The 18,383-nt window shown below is 53.3% G+C and overlaps 1 protein-coding gene across 4 annotated transcripts; it reads left to right on the top strand.

The window, feature by feature from the left end:
• Positions 1-1,008: 1,008 nt before the first annotated feature.
• On the top strand, positions 1,009-18,037 carry PPARD (peroxisome proliferator activated receptor delta). Of its 4 annotated transcripts, XM_066565348.1 has the most exons (8): positions 1,009-1,043; positions 3,494-3,581; positions 12,083-12,311; positions 13,005-13,156; positions 13,832-13,970; positions 14,549-14,751; positions 15,067-15,520; positions 15,920-18,037. In XM_066565348.1, exons 3-8 carry the CDS (start codon positions 12,182-12,184, stop codon positions 16,165-16,167), a joined length of 1,326 nt encoding a protein of 441 aa, XP_066421445.1. In that variant the 5' UTR covers positions 1,009-1,043; positions 3,494-3,581; positions 12,083-12,181; the 3' UTR covers positions 16,168-18,037. The 4 variants fall into 4 exon arrangements, with proteins under 4 accessions (XP_066421445.1, XP_066421446.1, XP_066421449.1 ...); XM_066565349.1 differs by lacking the exon at positions 3,494-3,581 and having other exon boundaries at positions 1,021-1,043; XM_066565352.1 differs by lacking the exon at positions 1,009-1,043 and having other exon boundaries at positions 3,485-3,581; positions 15,070-15,520.
• Positions 18,038-18,383: the final 346 nt, after the last annotated feature.

Genomic DNA, 18,383 nt, shown 5'->3' with positions numbered 1-18,383 from the left:
AAAACAAAACAAAGAAGCCCCAATAGCACACCATCATTTGGGTTCGTTTTTCAAGCACCTCTCTATAGATACAGTCCCAATCAGCTGTGCCTTTGGGGTGTTTATAGCCTGGGGCACAGAGCCAGGGTGGCCTCTGGAACAGGCCCTAGGTGCAAGCTCTGCACCGACTCAATCTCTGCACTCGCAGATGAGCTGAGTTCGTTGGGGAGATTATGATCTGTTTCCTCCCGGGCCTCGAAAGGCACTGCCCCCAGTCTCTCAGTGTTTCTCTCAGTTTTTTTCCACCGTGGCCGAAGGGACAAAGCGCTCAGTGTGCCTGGGGTGCAGGGCAGCCCTCCCCAGGCCCACGCGGCCGTGCTGACGCACAGCCGGGGCACGGGCACTGCAGGGACTGCAGGTCAAATGCATCGCCTGTGTCTCCTTCCCTCTGCTGGCACACACAATATATCATATATCGGGGTGGCCCTGAGTGGGGTCCCTTGTGGGGTCCTGCCTGCTCCACACAATCCTGGCCAGGCCACTTGGACAGAGCATCCCAGCACTCTGCACGGGTTTTCTGGGCACAGTGAGCCCTTCCCAGCTCTGCCTCGAGGCTGGGTTATTATCTTGCATCGAGGCGCGAGCGGGCCGCGGGGCGAATTGCTGGGGGCGAAGGGGTCACTTGCAATGCTTGGGGTACTTGGGCGCGGGGCCAACTGCCCTCACCCGGCGCCGCCGCCATATTGGGCAGCCCTCAGGACGCTCCGCCCCCTGAATTCCCCGCCCCCAGGTTACGCCACAGGCAGCGCCTACATTTCCCATGAGGCTCCGCTCCCGCCGCGGGGTGCAGTGCGGGCGGCTCCCGGCAGGGGGCGGTACGGCGCGGAGGGGGCGGGGCCGTTGCCGTGGTGACGCGGGCGCGAGGCCCCCCGGCGGCGGCGGCGATTGGCCGCGGGAGCGCGCGGGGTGCGGTGGCGTCAGGGCGTGCGCGGTGACGCGCGGGGCCGGGGGTGACGGGGAAAGGGGCGGGGGGGGGCGGCTGCACAAGCGGGGCTGCGCGCGAGGTGAGTGTGAGGGACGGGGGGTACCGGGCTGTGAGGGGGCTGAGGGGCTGTGAGGGGGCTGAGAGGCTGTGAGGGGCTGAGGGGGTGACAGGGTTGGGCCTGCGGGTATGAGGGACAGGGCTCGGTGCAAAGGGGACGTGGGTGTGGAGAGCTGCGGTGTGAGGGGCATCGGTGACTTTAGGCTGTAGTTCCTGGGAAATCAGGCGGGACTGAGGAGGGTAAATGGCCCACACGAGAGGAGGGTTAGGGGGACTGTGCCTGCCTGCTTTGCCAGGGTGGGGTGGTGGAGGGTGCCAGGCACTGCAGGAGCCTGGGGCTGGAAGGAGGAGAAGCAAGGATGGACCTTGAGCAGAGCATCTGGTGAGGGGCTGCTCCAGGAGAAGGATCTGAGAGTCCTTTCTCATCCCTCATTTCTGCCCATTCCACTCCCCCCTGCCCTGGGATCCCAGATGAAGGACGTGCGTGTGGGAAGGAATCAGACGTGCTGTAGGGTCTTGGCAATGCCCATCATGGTGATGCAGAGGGGTCTGAGCAGTGGCTGCCCCATGAATCAGTCCCAGGGCTGGTTGCAGTGTTGGTCTCTAAAACAGTGCCTTGTGGGTTGAGGCAGCCCCTGTCCTGTTTCTTGTTTCTGCTTTACTCTCCTCCTGCCCTCTCCATGCAAGTCCCTCATTGCCTTCAGCAGAGTATCCTCTTCTGTACAAACATGCTCCAGGCTGAGGTGGGAGTTTTCCCGATGACTTGCCATGTGTCAGCCAGGGACAGCAGAGGAAGCATCCAGGTGGGATGTGCTGGCAGGTTCCCTCCATGCCCTGCTGAGCTGGTGCAAGTGTTGCCTTGTGTGCAGTGTGATGGGCATGCCCTGGCATTTAGCAGTGAATGGGACAAGGTGAGCCAGGCATTTAGTTTTAATTCTCAGATCTCTGGCAGCAGCAGAGCACTCTGGTCTGCAATGAGAGAGAGCTTAGGGTGTGATTTGTGCACTCCCTTCATGTGATTCAGCCCTCCTTGACAGTGTCAAGGCTAATCCTGTGTTACTGAATGGGGATGAGCTTTATTGCTGATGGAGGAGAAAGCCACCTCCTGATGTGCCAGTGGGGCTGGAATGACTTTAGTGTTGTTTTTTGTCAGAGAGATTAAAGAGAAACTTTGTCAGGATTGTTTAGGAAAAACTGTCTTCCATACCTGGGGAGAAGGGCTGAAAACCCCGCTCTGCTGTGAAAGTGAAGCTCCTGAGGGCAGTTCTGTGGCTGGTGCTGGATCCACACTTGGCACAGCTCTGTGCTGTCCTCAGCCCCCACCTCTAAACAAGAGCAATCACTGCCTTCAAGAGGATGTGGCGTTGACATCACTGATTGGGAAATTCTGATGTGATTGATGCTTCAGTGCCAGGGGCTCCGCACAGATTTTTTGATCTCGCACTTGTGCCCTCCTCTTGATCCTGTAGGGAACACCCTCTACACTCAGGCCACATTCACCCTTTGAGGCAGGGGGTTCATCTTCTTTTTCCATCTCTCCTGGGCAGCTGCAGTTTCCATGTCAGACCTGGAAGGATGTGCTGCACTGGGGGCTCACTCTCAGCACAGCACTCGCAGGTTGCTGCTGCCTAGCTTGCCTGGCCTGGTAGGGGCTGGTGATGCTGGTTTGTTGCTGGTTTGTTGCTGGTTTGTTGCTGGTCCTCAGCTGCCTCACAGGTTGTCCCATGCCAAGGGCAGCAATACAAAATGGGGCTTTTCATTGGAGTGGGAGGAGCAGCTAAGCCTGGGTAATGTCAAGGAGGGTATGCGGGTGCAAATAGCATCATGTTCACAGCATCTTTGTTTAATGTTTTAGTCCAGTTAGTCTGCATAACTGTCTAAAAATAGGACATATTTCCTCTAAGTCCTCTAGTTCAAAGCCTCATAAGCCATTTTTTTTTCAGCATTAGTCTCTTCCTTCTCTTTTGAGTCTGAAATTCATACAAGGCAAAGTTATCAGGAAAACCAAGAAGAGTGAATGAACTCTGTTGAATCCTTAAGTTTCAGCCACCCAAGAGGAAGTTCATTAAAGTTGCAGGAACTTTCTGGCAGCCTCTTGAAGGTGGAGTAAGCAAGCTGGGTAAACAAGCAGCCTTGTGGCCACCATAGACCTTTTTGCTAGCATCAACTTTGTGCATTGTCATAAGAGCTCAGGGTCATCAGCCTCTGGCTGCAGGTGCCTTGAGGCAAAGGTGACATCCACGGTGAGGGGATGGGGACACCCCAGGGTTTGCTCTCCCTCCTGGTCTTGGGACAGATGCTGCCTGTGGCAGCGGCTCCCTGCAGTCACCCTGGCCCAGGGTTTCAGCGTGCAAAAGAGGCAGTGTGTGTTTAAATTTCAGAGCTGCTGCTGGACCCAGCCCAGCGCTCCCAGCAGCATAAATATCTGGCCTTCAGCACAGCCGTGGCAACTTGCTGTGTGTCCTCCTGCAGATTGCTCCAGGTCCTGGTGTCCGTGCTGACATGGTGACTGAGCAGTGGCTGTCGGCGGCAGGCGGACAGGGACAGCTGCTCTGCAGAGGTAACCCTTCCCCTTTGCATGCAGGCCTCCCACCCAGGCACTCAGCAGCGTTTCTGAAAACTTGGGGTAGGGAAGAGCAGCTTGTTTCCAGCAAGTTTGCCTTTGTCCGTGAGCCTGAACTTTCTTAAATTTAAGTTTAAACTCGGTGCCTTATTTTTGTTCGGTTTCTGAATATGATCTTATGGATTACTTTAGGAATACACTGTGAGGACTAATCCTGTTCTCCTCAACGGGCTCTTGCTGTCAAAGCATAGTGTCATAACATTTCATTATTTCACTGATGTTTATGATGGAAATTGGCTGTTGCAGATGAGGGAGGGCACACGAGATCCGGAGCTGCACGTGGGTCACCAATCACCCAACAGTCCCACACACGACCCGGTGCTGGTGCTGTCGGTGTGGGACAAAGCTGAGCAGGCCGTGGCAGAGGCAGGACAGGGGTTTGGAGGAGGTGGTCAGCAGGCCATGGGCAGGCACTGTCCTGCCTGCAGACCTCTGAAGCGGTTCCTGGAATCAGCGGTGCTGTGGCTGTCTGCATGTGGCTGTGGGTGTGTGTTTGCCTCAACACAGCTCTGAGGTGTTGAGCTGTTGTGGGTTCTGTGTCAGATTGGCGCAATGGTTACGCCATCTCTGTTCTGGTATTCAAGACACAGACTTCCAAGGATCTTCACAGCGTGTGGAGAGGATTTTATAATGAGCCCCGTGAGGCTTTGCTGATCAGAAGAGCATTGTTGTACAGAATTCCTTTCTGGTGTTGATGGGCTCTGTCTTTCTTGTGTGAAGCCTTTTGAAAAATATGTATTTTTGTACAGTACATCTTGTTGCCCTTTGGGGAGTGCTTCGTCTGTGGCTATTGAATTATGGACTGGAAATCTGCAAATGTTCTTGGAGACTGAAGGATTGGCACAACAAGAGACTCTTGGGCTCCTCTGAACAACAGAACCTGACATACAAATGATGTTTTAATTGGGTGAGATGATGTTACAGTGCTTATGCCTGAAAGGTTATTTGCTGTCAGAGCCCAGCCTGGCTTGCCCTGACAATGACATTTTAGATGTCAGGGGTTTTGTGGTTTGTACTGACTCTTTTGCTTAGGGCAGGAACAATCTGATAACCACAGATTCGTCGGGCTGCATTGCTGCTTCTCATCAGGTGCTGCAGAGTAATCTCTGCTTTTTCCACAAGTCTCTCTGTTCAGGGATGCACTGCTGCAGTAATTTTGGATACTCTGGGAAAGTCTGGACAAGCAGAAATTATTTCGATAGTGAGGACAAGTAAGATTTTTCTGTAGAACTAGTTTTATTTTTTTGTTAATTATTCTGAAGTCTGCTTGCCTTGGCAGAATGCCTGGGAAATTGCTTTCCCAAAGCAGGGTTTAGAGTGGAATGATTGATGCCAGTATGAATCCTTTTGGTCAAGGAGATTGTGAAGTGCATCTTCCCCAAAATATGTTTTGGGATGACATTCACTGGAGCCCTGCCTGACTGCAGGAAGGGTTCAGAGCAGAACTGACTCAAGATGTATCTTAGTTTCATTATGACTTCTTGAAATGCTTTAATATTCACTGTTTCAGTCATAGTGTCTGGAAAATGTCTGTGTTCTCCAAGGCTTAGCCAAGAGCTTGTGAACATCTGGGATCGTTTTGGTCAGGTCTGTTTGGCTTTGAAAGGGCTCTGAAATGCCTGTGTATGTTGGGGTGCTTTCCTGGGGACCTCACAGACAGGCTCTGCTCAAAGTTTGGGGTTTTGGGGAGTGGTTTGCAGGGGAATCCTGACCATGGAGGAGGAAGTGGCGGGATGAAAGCACAGCACAAGTGTTTGTTCTGGTGCTGGGTCAAGGCAGAACCCACCTCTGGGGCTGGGGCATAGGCACAGCCTGGTAACCCCCAAGGTATCCAAGCTGGTGCCATCAGGCTGCATTTCCTGACTTGCCCTGATCTGGGAGCTGGAACTTGAAATAGCAAAAACCAGCACATGCATGTTCAACCCTTAACAGATATGTGGGTTGGAGACAGGGAATGGTTTTGGTGATTTGAAAGGGCAGATGAGCAGATAGGGAAGCATTTCTTTGATGGGCTGTTAAGACAGACTTCACTGCTAAACACATGCCTATCTCATTAGGACAGGCTTTGTCAGGCCTTTCCTGGCAGGGGTTGTGTGAGATGGCTTCAAAATAAGCAATGCTTTGTGCACTCATCTTGTTGATGGGAACCTAAGCTCAAATCCCTGTCCTGCCTGACTTGTTACAAGTGTTTTTCAGTGGAACTCTTGATTTCATCATATTACCATCTGGGATATTTCTGCAAATGTCCAAATCAGCTTTTCACCTTCAAATTGTTTATATGGGTTCTGCTGGACATGTTGGCTCTTGAAAGCTGTTAACCCCACGAGGGCTGATGGTCAGAGACCCACATCTCTGAAAACACCCATGGGTTCTCCTGTCCATGGGGTAGAACTTGTGTTGTGGAACTTAGGGACATGGGGACCTCTGGAAAAGGGTTGTTGGGTGAGCATGAACTTGAGGAGCCTGCTGAGCTGCCAGCAGCTGGCTGTGTCAGGAAGCAGTAGCTGTTGCTGGCTGTGAGCTCTGTGGCTCACCCTGTACCCCCAAGACTGTGCCAAAGGCACGAGGATGTTATGAAAGGTGTGAATGCTTTGCTCAAGCATTTTGTTTTCTGGGGGCCGAGGCAGAAATCCAAATGGTCAGAGCACTCTGTGAGTCTTGGCAGGATCACACTGACACCGTGGCTGCTCCTTTCCCTGCTGAAAAGGCTGGGGAATCTCTGTTGTCCAGGCAGCTATTGCTATGTGAATGTGGCCAAAAATAGCAAGGAAACAGCATTCCCACCTCATTCCCTGAGAGGGTGTTGTACTAGTTTGTGTGGAAAAGCGATTCTGGTGTTCTCTGGAGGTTTTCTTGGGGGGATGTGTGCAGTCAGACTGGGACCCCTCTGTTTTCCTGCTCTGTGGCTGAAGGGGAGCTGCAGCAGACACAGCAATCTGCTCCGTTTGTCCCGCTGTGCATGTTCCTGGCCCTGCTGAATCATCCAGCTTGTGCCTGGGCACAATTGCTCTCTGTCAGCTGTGTCCTGGGAGCAGAGCAGCATGGCTGGTGCCCAGGATATTTTGCTAAAGTCTACAAAACCAAGTAGCACTTCTCTGGGAGTCCAAGTGTAAACATAACAAAACTTACAGGCTGATGGATTTATTTTTTTTTCCTGGTTAATCCATGGGGTCTAAAATCTATTGCTGCAAAGAGGAGGAGGCTTGCTGTTGGTTTTGTGGGCATTTTTGTGCATCTGGGAGCACTGGTAACATAGCACTAAAACCTAGGGGCCTGCTGGATGTTTGGCTCCAGACAGAAGGCTGCATGCATGTGTGTGATCCTGAGTGACTCATCGGCCCACTGCTGCTTTTCTGCCCCCATTGCTTTTCTGAGGAGCTGATTGCCCCTTTCAAAGCATGGATGGCACTTGCTGGTGTCCCAGTGACCCTGAGACTTTGAGGAAATCTAAGCTGGGTGCTGGTGTGTGCAGCACTGCCAAACTTGGCCTCGCTGACCGCCAGCTGTGCTCCCGTTCACAGCCACAGCTTGTTCCACTCGCCGCTTTCCTGGAGCTCCATTTCAGTGCTGCTCTGAGTCTGCAGCACCCTGTGCCCACTGTTTGCCTTGGGAAGCGGTGTTGCTGTTTCTGTGAGCTCCTCCCTCACCAGCCCTGTTCTATAATTACTGATGTTCTTGAAACCAGATCCTTCCACGTGTCCTGCTCAGGTTCGGGAGGACAAGGGGTCCCTAAGCAAACTGACTGCCTTGGAGTACAGCCAAGAGGACTTCAGCAGTTTGGGAACACGTCATCTTACAGTGCCTCATTGAGCTCTGAGCCTCCAACCTCCTCACCTCGGGGATGCTAAAGAGGAGGGGAATATATCCCACACAGCCAGGTTTGCAGTGTGATCCCAAAGCATTGCCACAGTTTCACAGCCACCTCTGCTGTGCCCTGGGTTGTGGGGAGATGATCCTCTCTCTTTGCCAGACTTAATGATCTTCTCAAATAGCAGCACTTCTGTGCCATTTCAAGCACTGAGAAGTCCCAGTGGTGTCACCTTTCCAGTACCTGCTTGTTTCCTGGCTGCTGTCCTTGTTCCAGCGGGTCAGACCCACGTGCCCCTCCTGGCCATAGATACTTTGGCTGTCCTGAGTTGACCACTAAACACAAATACCAGTCAGCAGTTGGCAGAATGAGATGTGCCAGTTTACTTCCTGAAAGTCATCCTGGAATGCCTTGTACAGGAATGTACAACAGGAGAAGATGGTCACGAGCAGTGCAGGGAGCTGATCTGGGGCTGGGCAGGCCAGACCTGCGAGTGTGACTGCTAACAGGTGTCAAAATCTGTAATGCAGGAATAAACAATGACACTTGGCGCTGATCTATTGCTCTGCACTTCCAAAACATGCTGTCTCCATGAGCTAATGCAGCCAGGGAATGATCAGGAAGGAAGCATTGTAAAAATCCTGGGTTTGTTTCTTTGTGGTGGGTTTTGGTTTTGGTTGGGGCTTTTTTTTTTTTATGATCAAGGAAATGGAGGTAGGGAACCTGACCAGATTTGCTGAAGGTCATGGAGCAGCACTTCCATTAAGAGCTAAGAGCTGTGCAGCTTTTCCCTGCCTGCCCTGCTGCTGCCCGTCAGCCACAGAGCCTGATGAGGGCAGGGAGTCCCTCTGCTGGGAAGCTGTTCAGGGATGATTCCTCTGTCTTCCCATCTCTGCCATCTCAACATTTTGGAGCACATCCCACGCATGCTTGCTGCTGGAGCCAGGGATGGCTGCAACTCCTGGAGAAGAGCAGCCTGGCAGACCCTGCTTTGTGCATGGCTGAGAGTTCAGTGCCCAAAGTCTGCTCTTTTTTCTGTGTCTGCAACACCTCTTAGAGTCTGAACAAAGCCAGCAGCAAGTTCCTTTTGGAGCAAAATGTCATGACCTGGTTTTGGGGACAGCATCAATCATGCTACAAAAAGAGAAGAATCCAGCAAGTTTTGTAACCTTTTTAATGGGCTGGGGTTATTTCCCCCCTCAGTGCCCAGGAAGTGGGTGAGTTAAAACATGCAATAGATGTGTGATTCATTTTGGCAAGCCAGGCTGCTCCAGGCAGCTGAGGGAATCTCCTGCACCCTGTGCCACAAGTCCTGGAGTAATTAGCAGCAGCTAATGGTCATGGCAGCTCTGGCAGCACCCCTGTGCTCAATGAGCCCAGCTCACTCTTGGGGAAGCACAGGGGGTCCACACTGAGCAGCTTTGGAGAGAGAATCACAGGACTGGGCTCTGGGGCATGGTGCAGCATCTAAGCAGATGCTTCAAGGGGAAAAATCTGTCCCAGAATGTCCATCCAGGTGAGTGCTGTGTGGGAGGGCTCTTCCTTGCTAGCTGTAGTAGTTTATTTTTGTGTGTTGCCTGCCTTGAGGCCAAGACTTTGAGTAAGGAAGGAAACACTCAGCTACTAAGTGCTGCTGAGATCTCATTGGCTAATTTGGGGATATGCTGATCTTCCAGGAGCAAACATAAACATGTTTTCAGCGTTCGTCTCGCCTGTTTTGTACTCTCAGTTACCTTTCCTGTATTGCAGCATCTGCTTAGCTCTTATTTGGCTTTTATTAGTAATAGCTGACGTGTAGGAGGAGGAACAGAAACTGGTACTTGATCAGCAGATCTTGGAAGCAGTGACACAACCTGAGGAAGTCTCCAAAAGGTGGTCAACCAGCAGCAATCACATCTCCTTTATGGATTCAGGTCAGTTTTTGACTGTGGATTCAAAATGTGCTGCACATCACAGTGCTGATTTCTCAACTCACCCCTTCTGTTTCTTTTGGCTGTGATTTTGGTGAACTTTCTTGTCCAGAGGAATAAACACAAGCGAGGAGCACTCCCACGTTTTATTGGCTTCCTTCTGCCATTCTTTATGACCTCTTTGATAGTACAGTTGTATTGAACAACTGCTTTGGGCAGATCAACTCTGTGACTTGACTCTTGGGAGGTTTGGACCTTTCTTTGGTGCTTTGCATGGAAACTCTGAGCTTGGCTCCAGGGTTTATGTGCTAATCAGCAGGATTGGCTGCCAGGGGAACTGCCAGGCCACAGGGGCACAAGCTGTTGGTTGATGATCTAGAGGCTTGGATCTTGGTCAGCTCTGGAGAAGCTCTACCTTCTTGCAGGGAATCCACACTGAAGATTTATCTCCTTTTAACTTCTATTCCTGTTTTTTTCCTCTCCTGGTTGTGCCACGTCTCTCTCCCTGTTCCCGCTGATGGTTTAGCTTGGCATGGATGCCATCTTCTAGGAAAGACAAACCTGTTGCCCAAGCTGTTTGCAGCCAGCAGGCACCAGCCCAAGCCCAGAGCCAGCAAACAAACCCTCTCTGCACCAGCTGCAGAGGAAGCTGCTGGCTCAGCCAGGGTTACCAAAGCTCCTTGGAACAGGCATTGAGGCAAGGGCACAGCAAGTCATGAGATGCTTGTGCAGACATCTGGAGCAAAGCAGAGAGCTCTGTCTGCAGTGGGTTTAAAGCAAGGGGCTTGTGCTGGGTGCCAGGGACAAGAGGAATCTAATGAGCTGCTTGTTAAGCTGCTGCAGGATGGATTTTCCACTGTAGACAAGCTTCTCCTGCCACAAGCTTCCCCCACTAACTGCTCTTCCAGGCAAAAGTGTTTCCCTGATGTTGGTATGATCATTTATATATAACCCTGAAAACAGTGAAGTTCATTACCCTCCATCTCCAGTGAATAAGTTTTCCTGCCTGTCTGCCATGTCCCACCGTGTGGGATGTGTGAGCAGAGGCCAAGGATAACACAGCCCTTCAATGGTCCCTCAGTGCTCATGTGGAGGCACAGGGAGAGAGCAGCCCCTGCTGCTGCTGCTGCCAAGGAGCACAGGGCAGTGTGCTCACTGGTGCCACTAGTGTACCTCACCTGGAAACAAAGCCACCTGTCCTGCACTCTGAATTCCCAGTGTGGAGGGAAAAAATAAAGCTCCCTCAGCCACAGGAGACCCAGGTTCTGGTACAGCACCAGCTCCAGGGGTGACTTGTGTTCTGGCTTTGTGACGTGTTTGTGTTCAGCCTCCCACCTGCAGGTTTTGTTCTCTCCCTGAGCTGCTTCCTTGCTCTTTCAGGGAGCTCTGACCTTGATGTCTTTCCAGCAATCCAAGGAGCTGGCTGCAGCTCAAGTTTGAAGCTGCCAGGTGTGAGGGTCTGCTGTGGGAGGGCAAACAAATCCATGGAGTCCTGGGTCACTGCTGCCCTTGCCCAGCAAGCCCTGAGTTGTGTTGTGGGCTTGGGCACGGGGCACAGACCATCCCAGAGCTTGGGGCTGCCCTTATACAAGGCCCCTGCAATATCCTGTGTTAGTTTAATTTGGGTCTGCAAATCGAGGCTCTCTTGGTTGAACCTGGATTTCAGTGGCTTTCCTGATGGGTATTTCTCCACTTAAAAATAACTCTCTTAAGGAAGTGGATGGAACTTTATATAAGATGTGCTTGAGATGTTAATTATTCAAGAAGAGTCAGTTTAGGAATCAAGATCCAGCATGGTTGGGAGGGAGGTGGGAACTGCTCTGCCATGGCCACGGTACCGGTGCTGCATCGTTGGACGGCTGGAGGTTTTTGTGGGCTCTTTGGGATGGAGTGAGGCAAACAAGGAGAGGAAGTGTGTGGGGGAGGATGGGGCCGTTCCTCCCACAGGAAACCCGGGATTAAGACACTGGTTGGATTGTGTGGCTGTTGGGATTGCACTGCTGGACCCCGTGGCTGAGCACGGCCCGGCAGCTGCGCAGAGCAACAGCAACACGTTCAGCCCAGCTCTTGGCAGAGGAGCCAAGTGAAAACAAACACAAAGGCTGCAACTGGCAGCACTCTGACGGGAAGGAGTGCGAGTGCAGGGCTGACAGGAAGCCATCAGTCTTGCAGATGGCTTGCATGGGCCAGGGACTTTTAGCCACTGCCTGCTGCTGCACTGAGCCCTGCTCCCCCAGTATCTTCGACCCACGGGCACAGTGTGCCCTGATCAGCTGCTGCTCCCAATCCAGGCTCTGCCATGGCTGGGCAGGGACAGAGGGTGAAGCCAGCCCTACTTTGATCCTTCTGGAGGTGTTGGTTCTGTCAGACCCTGGCCCTGGCTGCAACCATCACATCCCAGGTCACTGGCGGCTCTGGGGGACATTGTCTGGGGCAGCATGGCTGCTATGGGACTTGTAAGCTGGGGACCCCTGGTCCCTGGGTTATCTAGGCTGGTTTGTGGTCTGCTGGGCTTTAAAAACAATTCTTTGAGCTTTTGCTTCCTTGAATCCTACAGAATATTTATTCCACAGTGCAGAGGGATCTTTAAATTTCCCCTGCTCTGCATGTCTCACTGGCCAAGGAGCCAGCACAGAGCAGGAGTGGTGTGCTTGGTGACACTGCCCTGCTGCTGAGCTGCTCCCTGCAGGCACTCAATGGCCTCTCTCCATGTCCTGCAGGCTAGCAGGAACAGCCTGGTGGGGTCCATCTTGGATAGACGCGGATGATGCCAGAGCTATGACAGGGATTGCAGTCTTGGCACTGAGGGGTGATCAATTATGGAACAACTACAGGAGGAAGTACCTGAGGTCAAGGAAGAGGAAGAGGAAGAGGCAGTGATGGTAGCAAGTGGAGCCTCAGACCCAACTGGAGGACCAGACAGCTCGCTGCCTTCGAGCAGCTACACAGGTGAGTGGAGCCAGAGGAGCTCATCCTGTGGAGCATCCAGGTGTCCACAGCCCCCAGGCAGCATGCCCAGCTGCAAGGGCAGAGGATCTGTTCCTGAATGGAGTTCAGCTGAACTGAACATTTCACATTTATTTGTAAAATAATGCTCCAAGTTATGGAGAGGCTCACTTCTTCCTCTGAGATCACTGCATGTCCATTGGCAATGGGTTTTGGAGTGGAAATTAAAAGGACAGGCAGGTAACATTGTGCTTCAGAGCAAGGGGCCTCCCAGGGTGCTTGGGAATGCTTCCTTGGATACTTTTTGAGATCCTCAGAGCAAAGTGATTGTAGGAGGTGGGAGAGAAGGTTTGTGGATGCAGAAGAGACTCCTCCAGAGCCCTTGATGTTCCAGCTGGGATATCCCGTGTCAGCAGCTGGCCAACAAGGGATTATAAAATCTGCTGGTTGGGGTTTCATTGCCAGGACATGAATGCCAGAGGGAAGAAAGGAGCATTGATGTGGAGTCTGAGCTGCTGGGGCATTCTTGGCTCTGTTCATGGCATTTGCCTGCAGCCAGTGCCAGATTCCAGATGTGATACCAGGGGCAGGCAGGACAGGGCCAGAAATCAGCCCCACAGCTGGATGAGCTGGCCACACCAGGAGCTGGGCCTGTGGCTGTGACATGGAAGGACATGTCCCTGTGTGTGTTTGCAGACCTGTCACAGAGCTCCTCTCCCTCGCTGTCGGACCAGCTGCAGATGGGCTGCGAGGAGGCGGCGCTGGGAGCGCTGAACGTGGAGTGCAGGGTCTGTGGGGACAAAGCCTCGGGCTTCCACTACGGCGTGCATGCCTGTGAGGGCTGCAAGGTGAGTCCCAGGGACAGCTGGGTCCAGCAGCACCAAGCAGGGGTTAGATCCCAGCAACTGGGCTGCCTCCTCACACAAGATTTGCAGCAAAACAGGGATTCGGGATTGATTGTAAAAAACTCAGCCTGTCTAGAATGGGGCAAGTATCAGCAGGCAGCAAATGCTGCCCTGGGAAGAGGGCTGAGACCTGTATGGCCCAAACCTTGCCTTGTCATGCTTTGTTGTGTAAGGCAAATCCATCTGTCCCCATAGGGACCCTGAGTTTATTTTTAAAAATAGTTTGTGTTCTGCAGATCAGCAGTGAGCTGTGTGTTTATCTCCCTGGGATCAATGGCTGCAGCTTGGATGTTCTTCTGGAATTCTTTCCCCTGCAGCAGATCCAGCAGGGTTGTGTTAGCAGCCCAGATCCTGCCAGACATTCCTGCAGGCTGGGGTTGGCCATGGCTGGTTCCTCCATCCCCCTCTGTGGGCTGCTGGCACAGTCACAGCACCAGGCATGGGGTGCCCCCACACCTCTTCCTCTGCAGCTCCTTTCTGCTACCACATGACCTTTCCTTGGCATAGACCCCCAGAGAGACCCAGGGCTCCCCCTCCTGAGCCTCCCTGCAGCTCCTGGGGATAACAAACCAGCCTGGTCCCAGACTCCATGGCCCCCTGCTCCCTCCCTGCCTGCAGGGTTTCTTCCGCCGGACGATCCGCATGAAGCTGGAGTACGAGAAGTGTGAGAGGAGCTGCAAGATTCAGAAGAAGAACAGAAACAAGTGCCAGTACTGCCGCTTCCAGAAATGCCTCTCTCTGGGCATGTCACACAATGGTGAGTGTCACTGCTGCCCACAGGCCTGGCCAGCTGGGTGACACAGGGCCAGCTGCCCTCCTGTGAAGGGTGCCCATGGCCTGCTGTGCTTCAGCCCATGGCTCTTCTTGCCAGGGGATCATTCAAACCCAGTGCTTCAAGCATTTGACTCCTCTTCCCCTTTTTCTGTATGAGAAGGGGCTATTCATTCCCCCCATGCAGTGCAGCTGCTGGCATGTGGCTGTCCCTTATGGACTGGCCCTGAGGGAACTGGACACACAAGTTGTTTTTCTGTGCTAGGACTTTTACACTTCAGGTGTAAGAATCTCAGACCCAGACAGGCAAAGGTGTTTATGTGGGAAGCAGGGTTTGAGCAAGAGCTGGAGGAATGGGATGGGAGTGTGGAGTGAGGAAGCAGCAGTGGCTGTTTCATGAAGGTGTTAGTGCTGGAAGAACTGCAGCTGGAGAAGCATTGTGTTGTGTAGCTGCAGGTGTTCTCCAGCAGACCTGTCTGTCTGCAGTGGCAGAACAAGCTGCTGCCTCTCTGGATGCATCTCCTGGGGGCCCCCTGCTCTCCTGACCCCAGTTTTGCCCCCCAGCAATCCGCTTTGGGCGCATGCCAGAGGCAGAGAAGAGGAAGCTGGTGGCAGGGCTGACAGCGAGCGAGATCGGCTGCCAGAACCCACAGGTGGCTGACCTGAAAGCTTTCTCCAAGCACATCTACAACGCCTACCTGAAGAATTTCAACATGACCAAAAAGAAGGCAAGAGGTATCCTGACCGGCAAGGCCAGCAGCACCCCAGTAAGTTCCCTCCCAGGACAGGTGGGGTTGGCCATGGCCAGCACGGGGGACTGTTCTCTGGGAGATGCTGCATGTCTCCCTGCTGCCATAGCTGTTCCCATGCAGCCAGGTGGGCTCTGCATGTCCTGCCCCTTGCTGGGAAAAACCCCACTGCTCTGCACACTTGTGCTGTGGTGGGTGGGTGCAGATTACCTGGGCACTGTCAGCCCCAGAGGCAGGGCACAGCACAGGGACAGACAGACAAACATGACTGTCCTGAGCAGAGCTGGCACCTCAAGTCCCCGCAGCAAACTCCTAACTTGCTTCTTGTTCAAGCAGCCTTTTGTGATCCATGACATGGACACCTTGTGGCAGGCAGAGAAGGGGCTGGTGTGGAAGCAGCTGGTGAACGGCATCCCCCCCTACAAGGAGATCGGGGTGCACGTCTTCTACCGCTGCCAGTGCACCACGGTGGAGACCGTGCGGGAGCTCACCGAGTTCGCCAAGAGCATCCCCAGCTTCGTCGGCCTCTACCTGAACGACCAAGTGACTCTGCTCAAGTACGGGGTGCACGAGGCCATCTTTGCCATGCTGGCCTCCATCATGAACAAGGACGGGCTGCTGGTGGCCAACGGGAACGGCTTTGTGACCCGCGAGTTCCTGCGCAGCCTGCGCAAGCCCTTCAGTGAGATCATGGAGCCCAAATTTGAGTTTGCTGTGAAGTTCAACGCGCTGGAGCTGGATGACAGTGACCTGTCCCTGTTTGTGGCTGCCATCATCCTGTGTGGAGGTGAGCGGGTGCCCTCGGCCGTGCCAGGGTCAGGAAGAGAGTTCTCCCTGCTTAGAGGTGGTTCAGAGGGGGCTAGGGGAGTGAGCTGCAGCTGGGTTTGAGGTCAGCCTGGGATGTCTCAGGGGCATGAAAGAAGAACTGAACACTTCCAAAACCAAAGCTTCTCTGTGGAGGTGATGCCTGGCAAGCTTGGACCAACAGCAAGGAATGTAGAAGTGACATCTCCTTCTCATATGCTGCTGTGGATACATTGTCAAGGGCACACTTCTCCCCTTTCTAGCTGATGAGGTTGAAGTCATGGTGGGTGGGTTACAGTCCCTGGCTCCCTTTCCCCAGGAGCAGAGTGTACTTTGGAGGGCTGCACCATGACCCTGCAGCTCCCGTGCTTCCTCTCCACAGACCGCCCTGGCCTGATGAACGTGAAGCAGGTGGAGGAGATCCAAGACAACATCCTGAGAGCGCTGGAGTTCCACCTGCAGTCCAACCACCCGGATGCCCAGTACCTCTTCCCCAAGCTGCTGCAGAAGATGGCTGACCTGCGACAGCTGGTGACAGAGCACGCCCAGCTGGTGCAGAAGATCAAGAAGACAGAGACAGAGACATCTCTGCACCCACTTCTGCAGGAGATCTACAAGGACATGTACTAAGGACTGTTATTTATGAGAATGAAGCCATGGATTCCCATCAAGACTCTTTGTACAGAAACAAAGAAAACTCTTCCCAGTGTCTTCCATTTCTCCTACTGGAAACTCTTTTCTACGTGACCCTGACGTACGGTACATAGGGCAAGATGCCATCAGGATTTGCAGGTGCCTCCTGCTCGGCCAGGGCTTCCGTTAACACACACTAACAAATCTGCAAAGCTGCTGTTCCCCTTCCGTGGCCCAGCTCTGGCTGCCCAGTTTACATGGCTCAGGCAGCTAGGTCACTGTGGGTGGGGAGCCCTGGTCCTTAGGAGGGCCAAGGGGGTGCAGGGGCCAGCAGGGCTGACAGCAGCACTTAGGGTGTGTCTGTATTCTCTTGTTCATTTGCACTCCAAGGACGTGGTCCTGAGCCATGAAGTCTGGGACAGTGTGATGAAAGGATGTTCCTCTCTTTCCCAAAGAAAAGCTCTGGAGTATTTGAACACATGTAGGGCTGTCCCAGGGGAGACTCTCAACTGCAGCCCCCCCTGTTCTCTGCAGTGTGTTCCTGTCTCCCAGTGGGACTGTGGGAACTCTGCCTTCCTGGGTGCTGCGTGGGAGCCTTTGCTCCTGGCACCCTCGTTCCATAGGGAACCTGTCCCTGGGCACCTCAGTAGGAGAGAGGCTGGGATGGGGAAGTAGCAGGGAAAGGATTTGACTCCTTAAAATTCACCTTCAGAGCAGAGGCACGGAATCCGTGGCTTCCACAGGCTGCTCTGCACAGACCTGAGTTACAAAAAAGGTGTGTGGAGGGTCAGGGGCCTTGAGCTGGTCAGGGTTTGGTGTCCTGCCTCAGTTTCCCCTCTGTGAAAGGGACCTGGATTGTCACATGCTGCCTGCTCCGAGCAGGAGCACAAGGATCTGTTAGTGCATTGGTTGCAGAGAGCTTTGCAGCTGTAAATGCCAAGGATTTATAACCAGGGAGGGGGTGGTTGGGATGCTCACAATGAGCTGGAGCTTCCCAGTGAGCGTGGCTGTGGCAGGGAAGCTGCCAGTCCACCTCTGCCACTGTTCCCAAGAGTGGGAACAGCTCCAGGCCTGGAGGTCTGCCTGATCCCAGCACCACTCTGGGATTTTACCTCACAACTTCCCACAGCTGTAGTGAAACACCACGGTGCTGCCTGGGCCAGGCCAGGCCCCTGGGGTGGGGGCTGTGTCCCTTGGGCTTTGGGCAGGGGGAGGATGGACCTGGGAAGGGCTCAGTTTCCCTTTCAGGATAATGAAAGTGACCCTTCCCTGTCTGCAGCTCCTTCCCTGTGTCCTGAGCAGCCTTATTAAAATACTGATATTCCCTAGGAGGGGTTGTGGGAGCAAATTATTCGGTTTTATTTTACTTTCCTCCTCTTCAGGGTAGCAGATTTCCCTGGTGCAATAATTCCTTTAAAACCCAAAGGGGAAGAGCACTGGGCTTTCCCTCCCCATCACAGGGCTGGCCGGTCCCAAACCTCCCCCTGCTGCCACACTCCTCAGTTTGCCGTGCCTCAGTTTCCCTGCCCAGCCCTCCCATCCCTACCTCGCAGGGGTGTTGGGAATCACCGTTTCTGAAGCACTTTGAAGCCCTCTGGGGGAAGGCACTGGAGACATGCATGTGCTGGTTGGAGCCTGGGATTTGTCCTTCCCAAAATCCCGGTGCTGTCCCCACCCCGGTGGCAATGCAGGACTCGTGCCCATCACCTGGGAAACTTTTTGCTCTTCCTTCCTCGACAGTATAACAACCCTCAAACTGAAATGTATATTTTTGCTAGAAGTACAAACCTCCAAGTGTTTTTAATAATATAAATAGTGTCTACAAACTGACTTGACTTTAAATAAATCTGAACTAAATATTTAAGAACCTTTTAGCATCCAGCCTGTCTTTGTGGGCTTTCTCTCAGCACCTGGGTGCAGCTGTCCGTGGGAGACTTTCCAGCAGAAATTTGTGATGGGATTTGCTGTGATTTCCAGGGATTTGCTGTGATTCCCGAGGCTCTGTAATTCTCAGATCTCGTACCTGCTGTGATTTTCTTGCCTGCAAACCTAAAGCAGCAGAAAAAGCCAGTCCTAAGCAGGAGCCCAGCCTCAGCTGGAGGATTTGCGCCCCAAATGCTGGGGGTGGAGCTGGAAATGAGCTGAAAACACCGCGACGGGGGGAATAATGAGCTCCAGGGGAGTCAAGTGCTGGCAATCTGGCTGTCCTTGGC

This window comes from Molothrus aeneus, chromosome 24 (assembly GCF_037042795.1).
Source record: "Molothrus aeneus isolate 106 chromosome 24, BPBGC_Maene_1.0, whole genome shotgun sequence".
NCBI classification, from domain to species: Eukaryota; Metazoa; Chordata; class Aves; order Passeriformes; family Icteridae; genus Molothrus; species Molothrus aeneus.
This window is presented reverse-complemented; position numbering and strand designations above follow the sequence as displayed.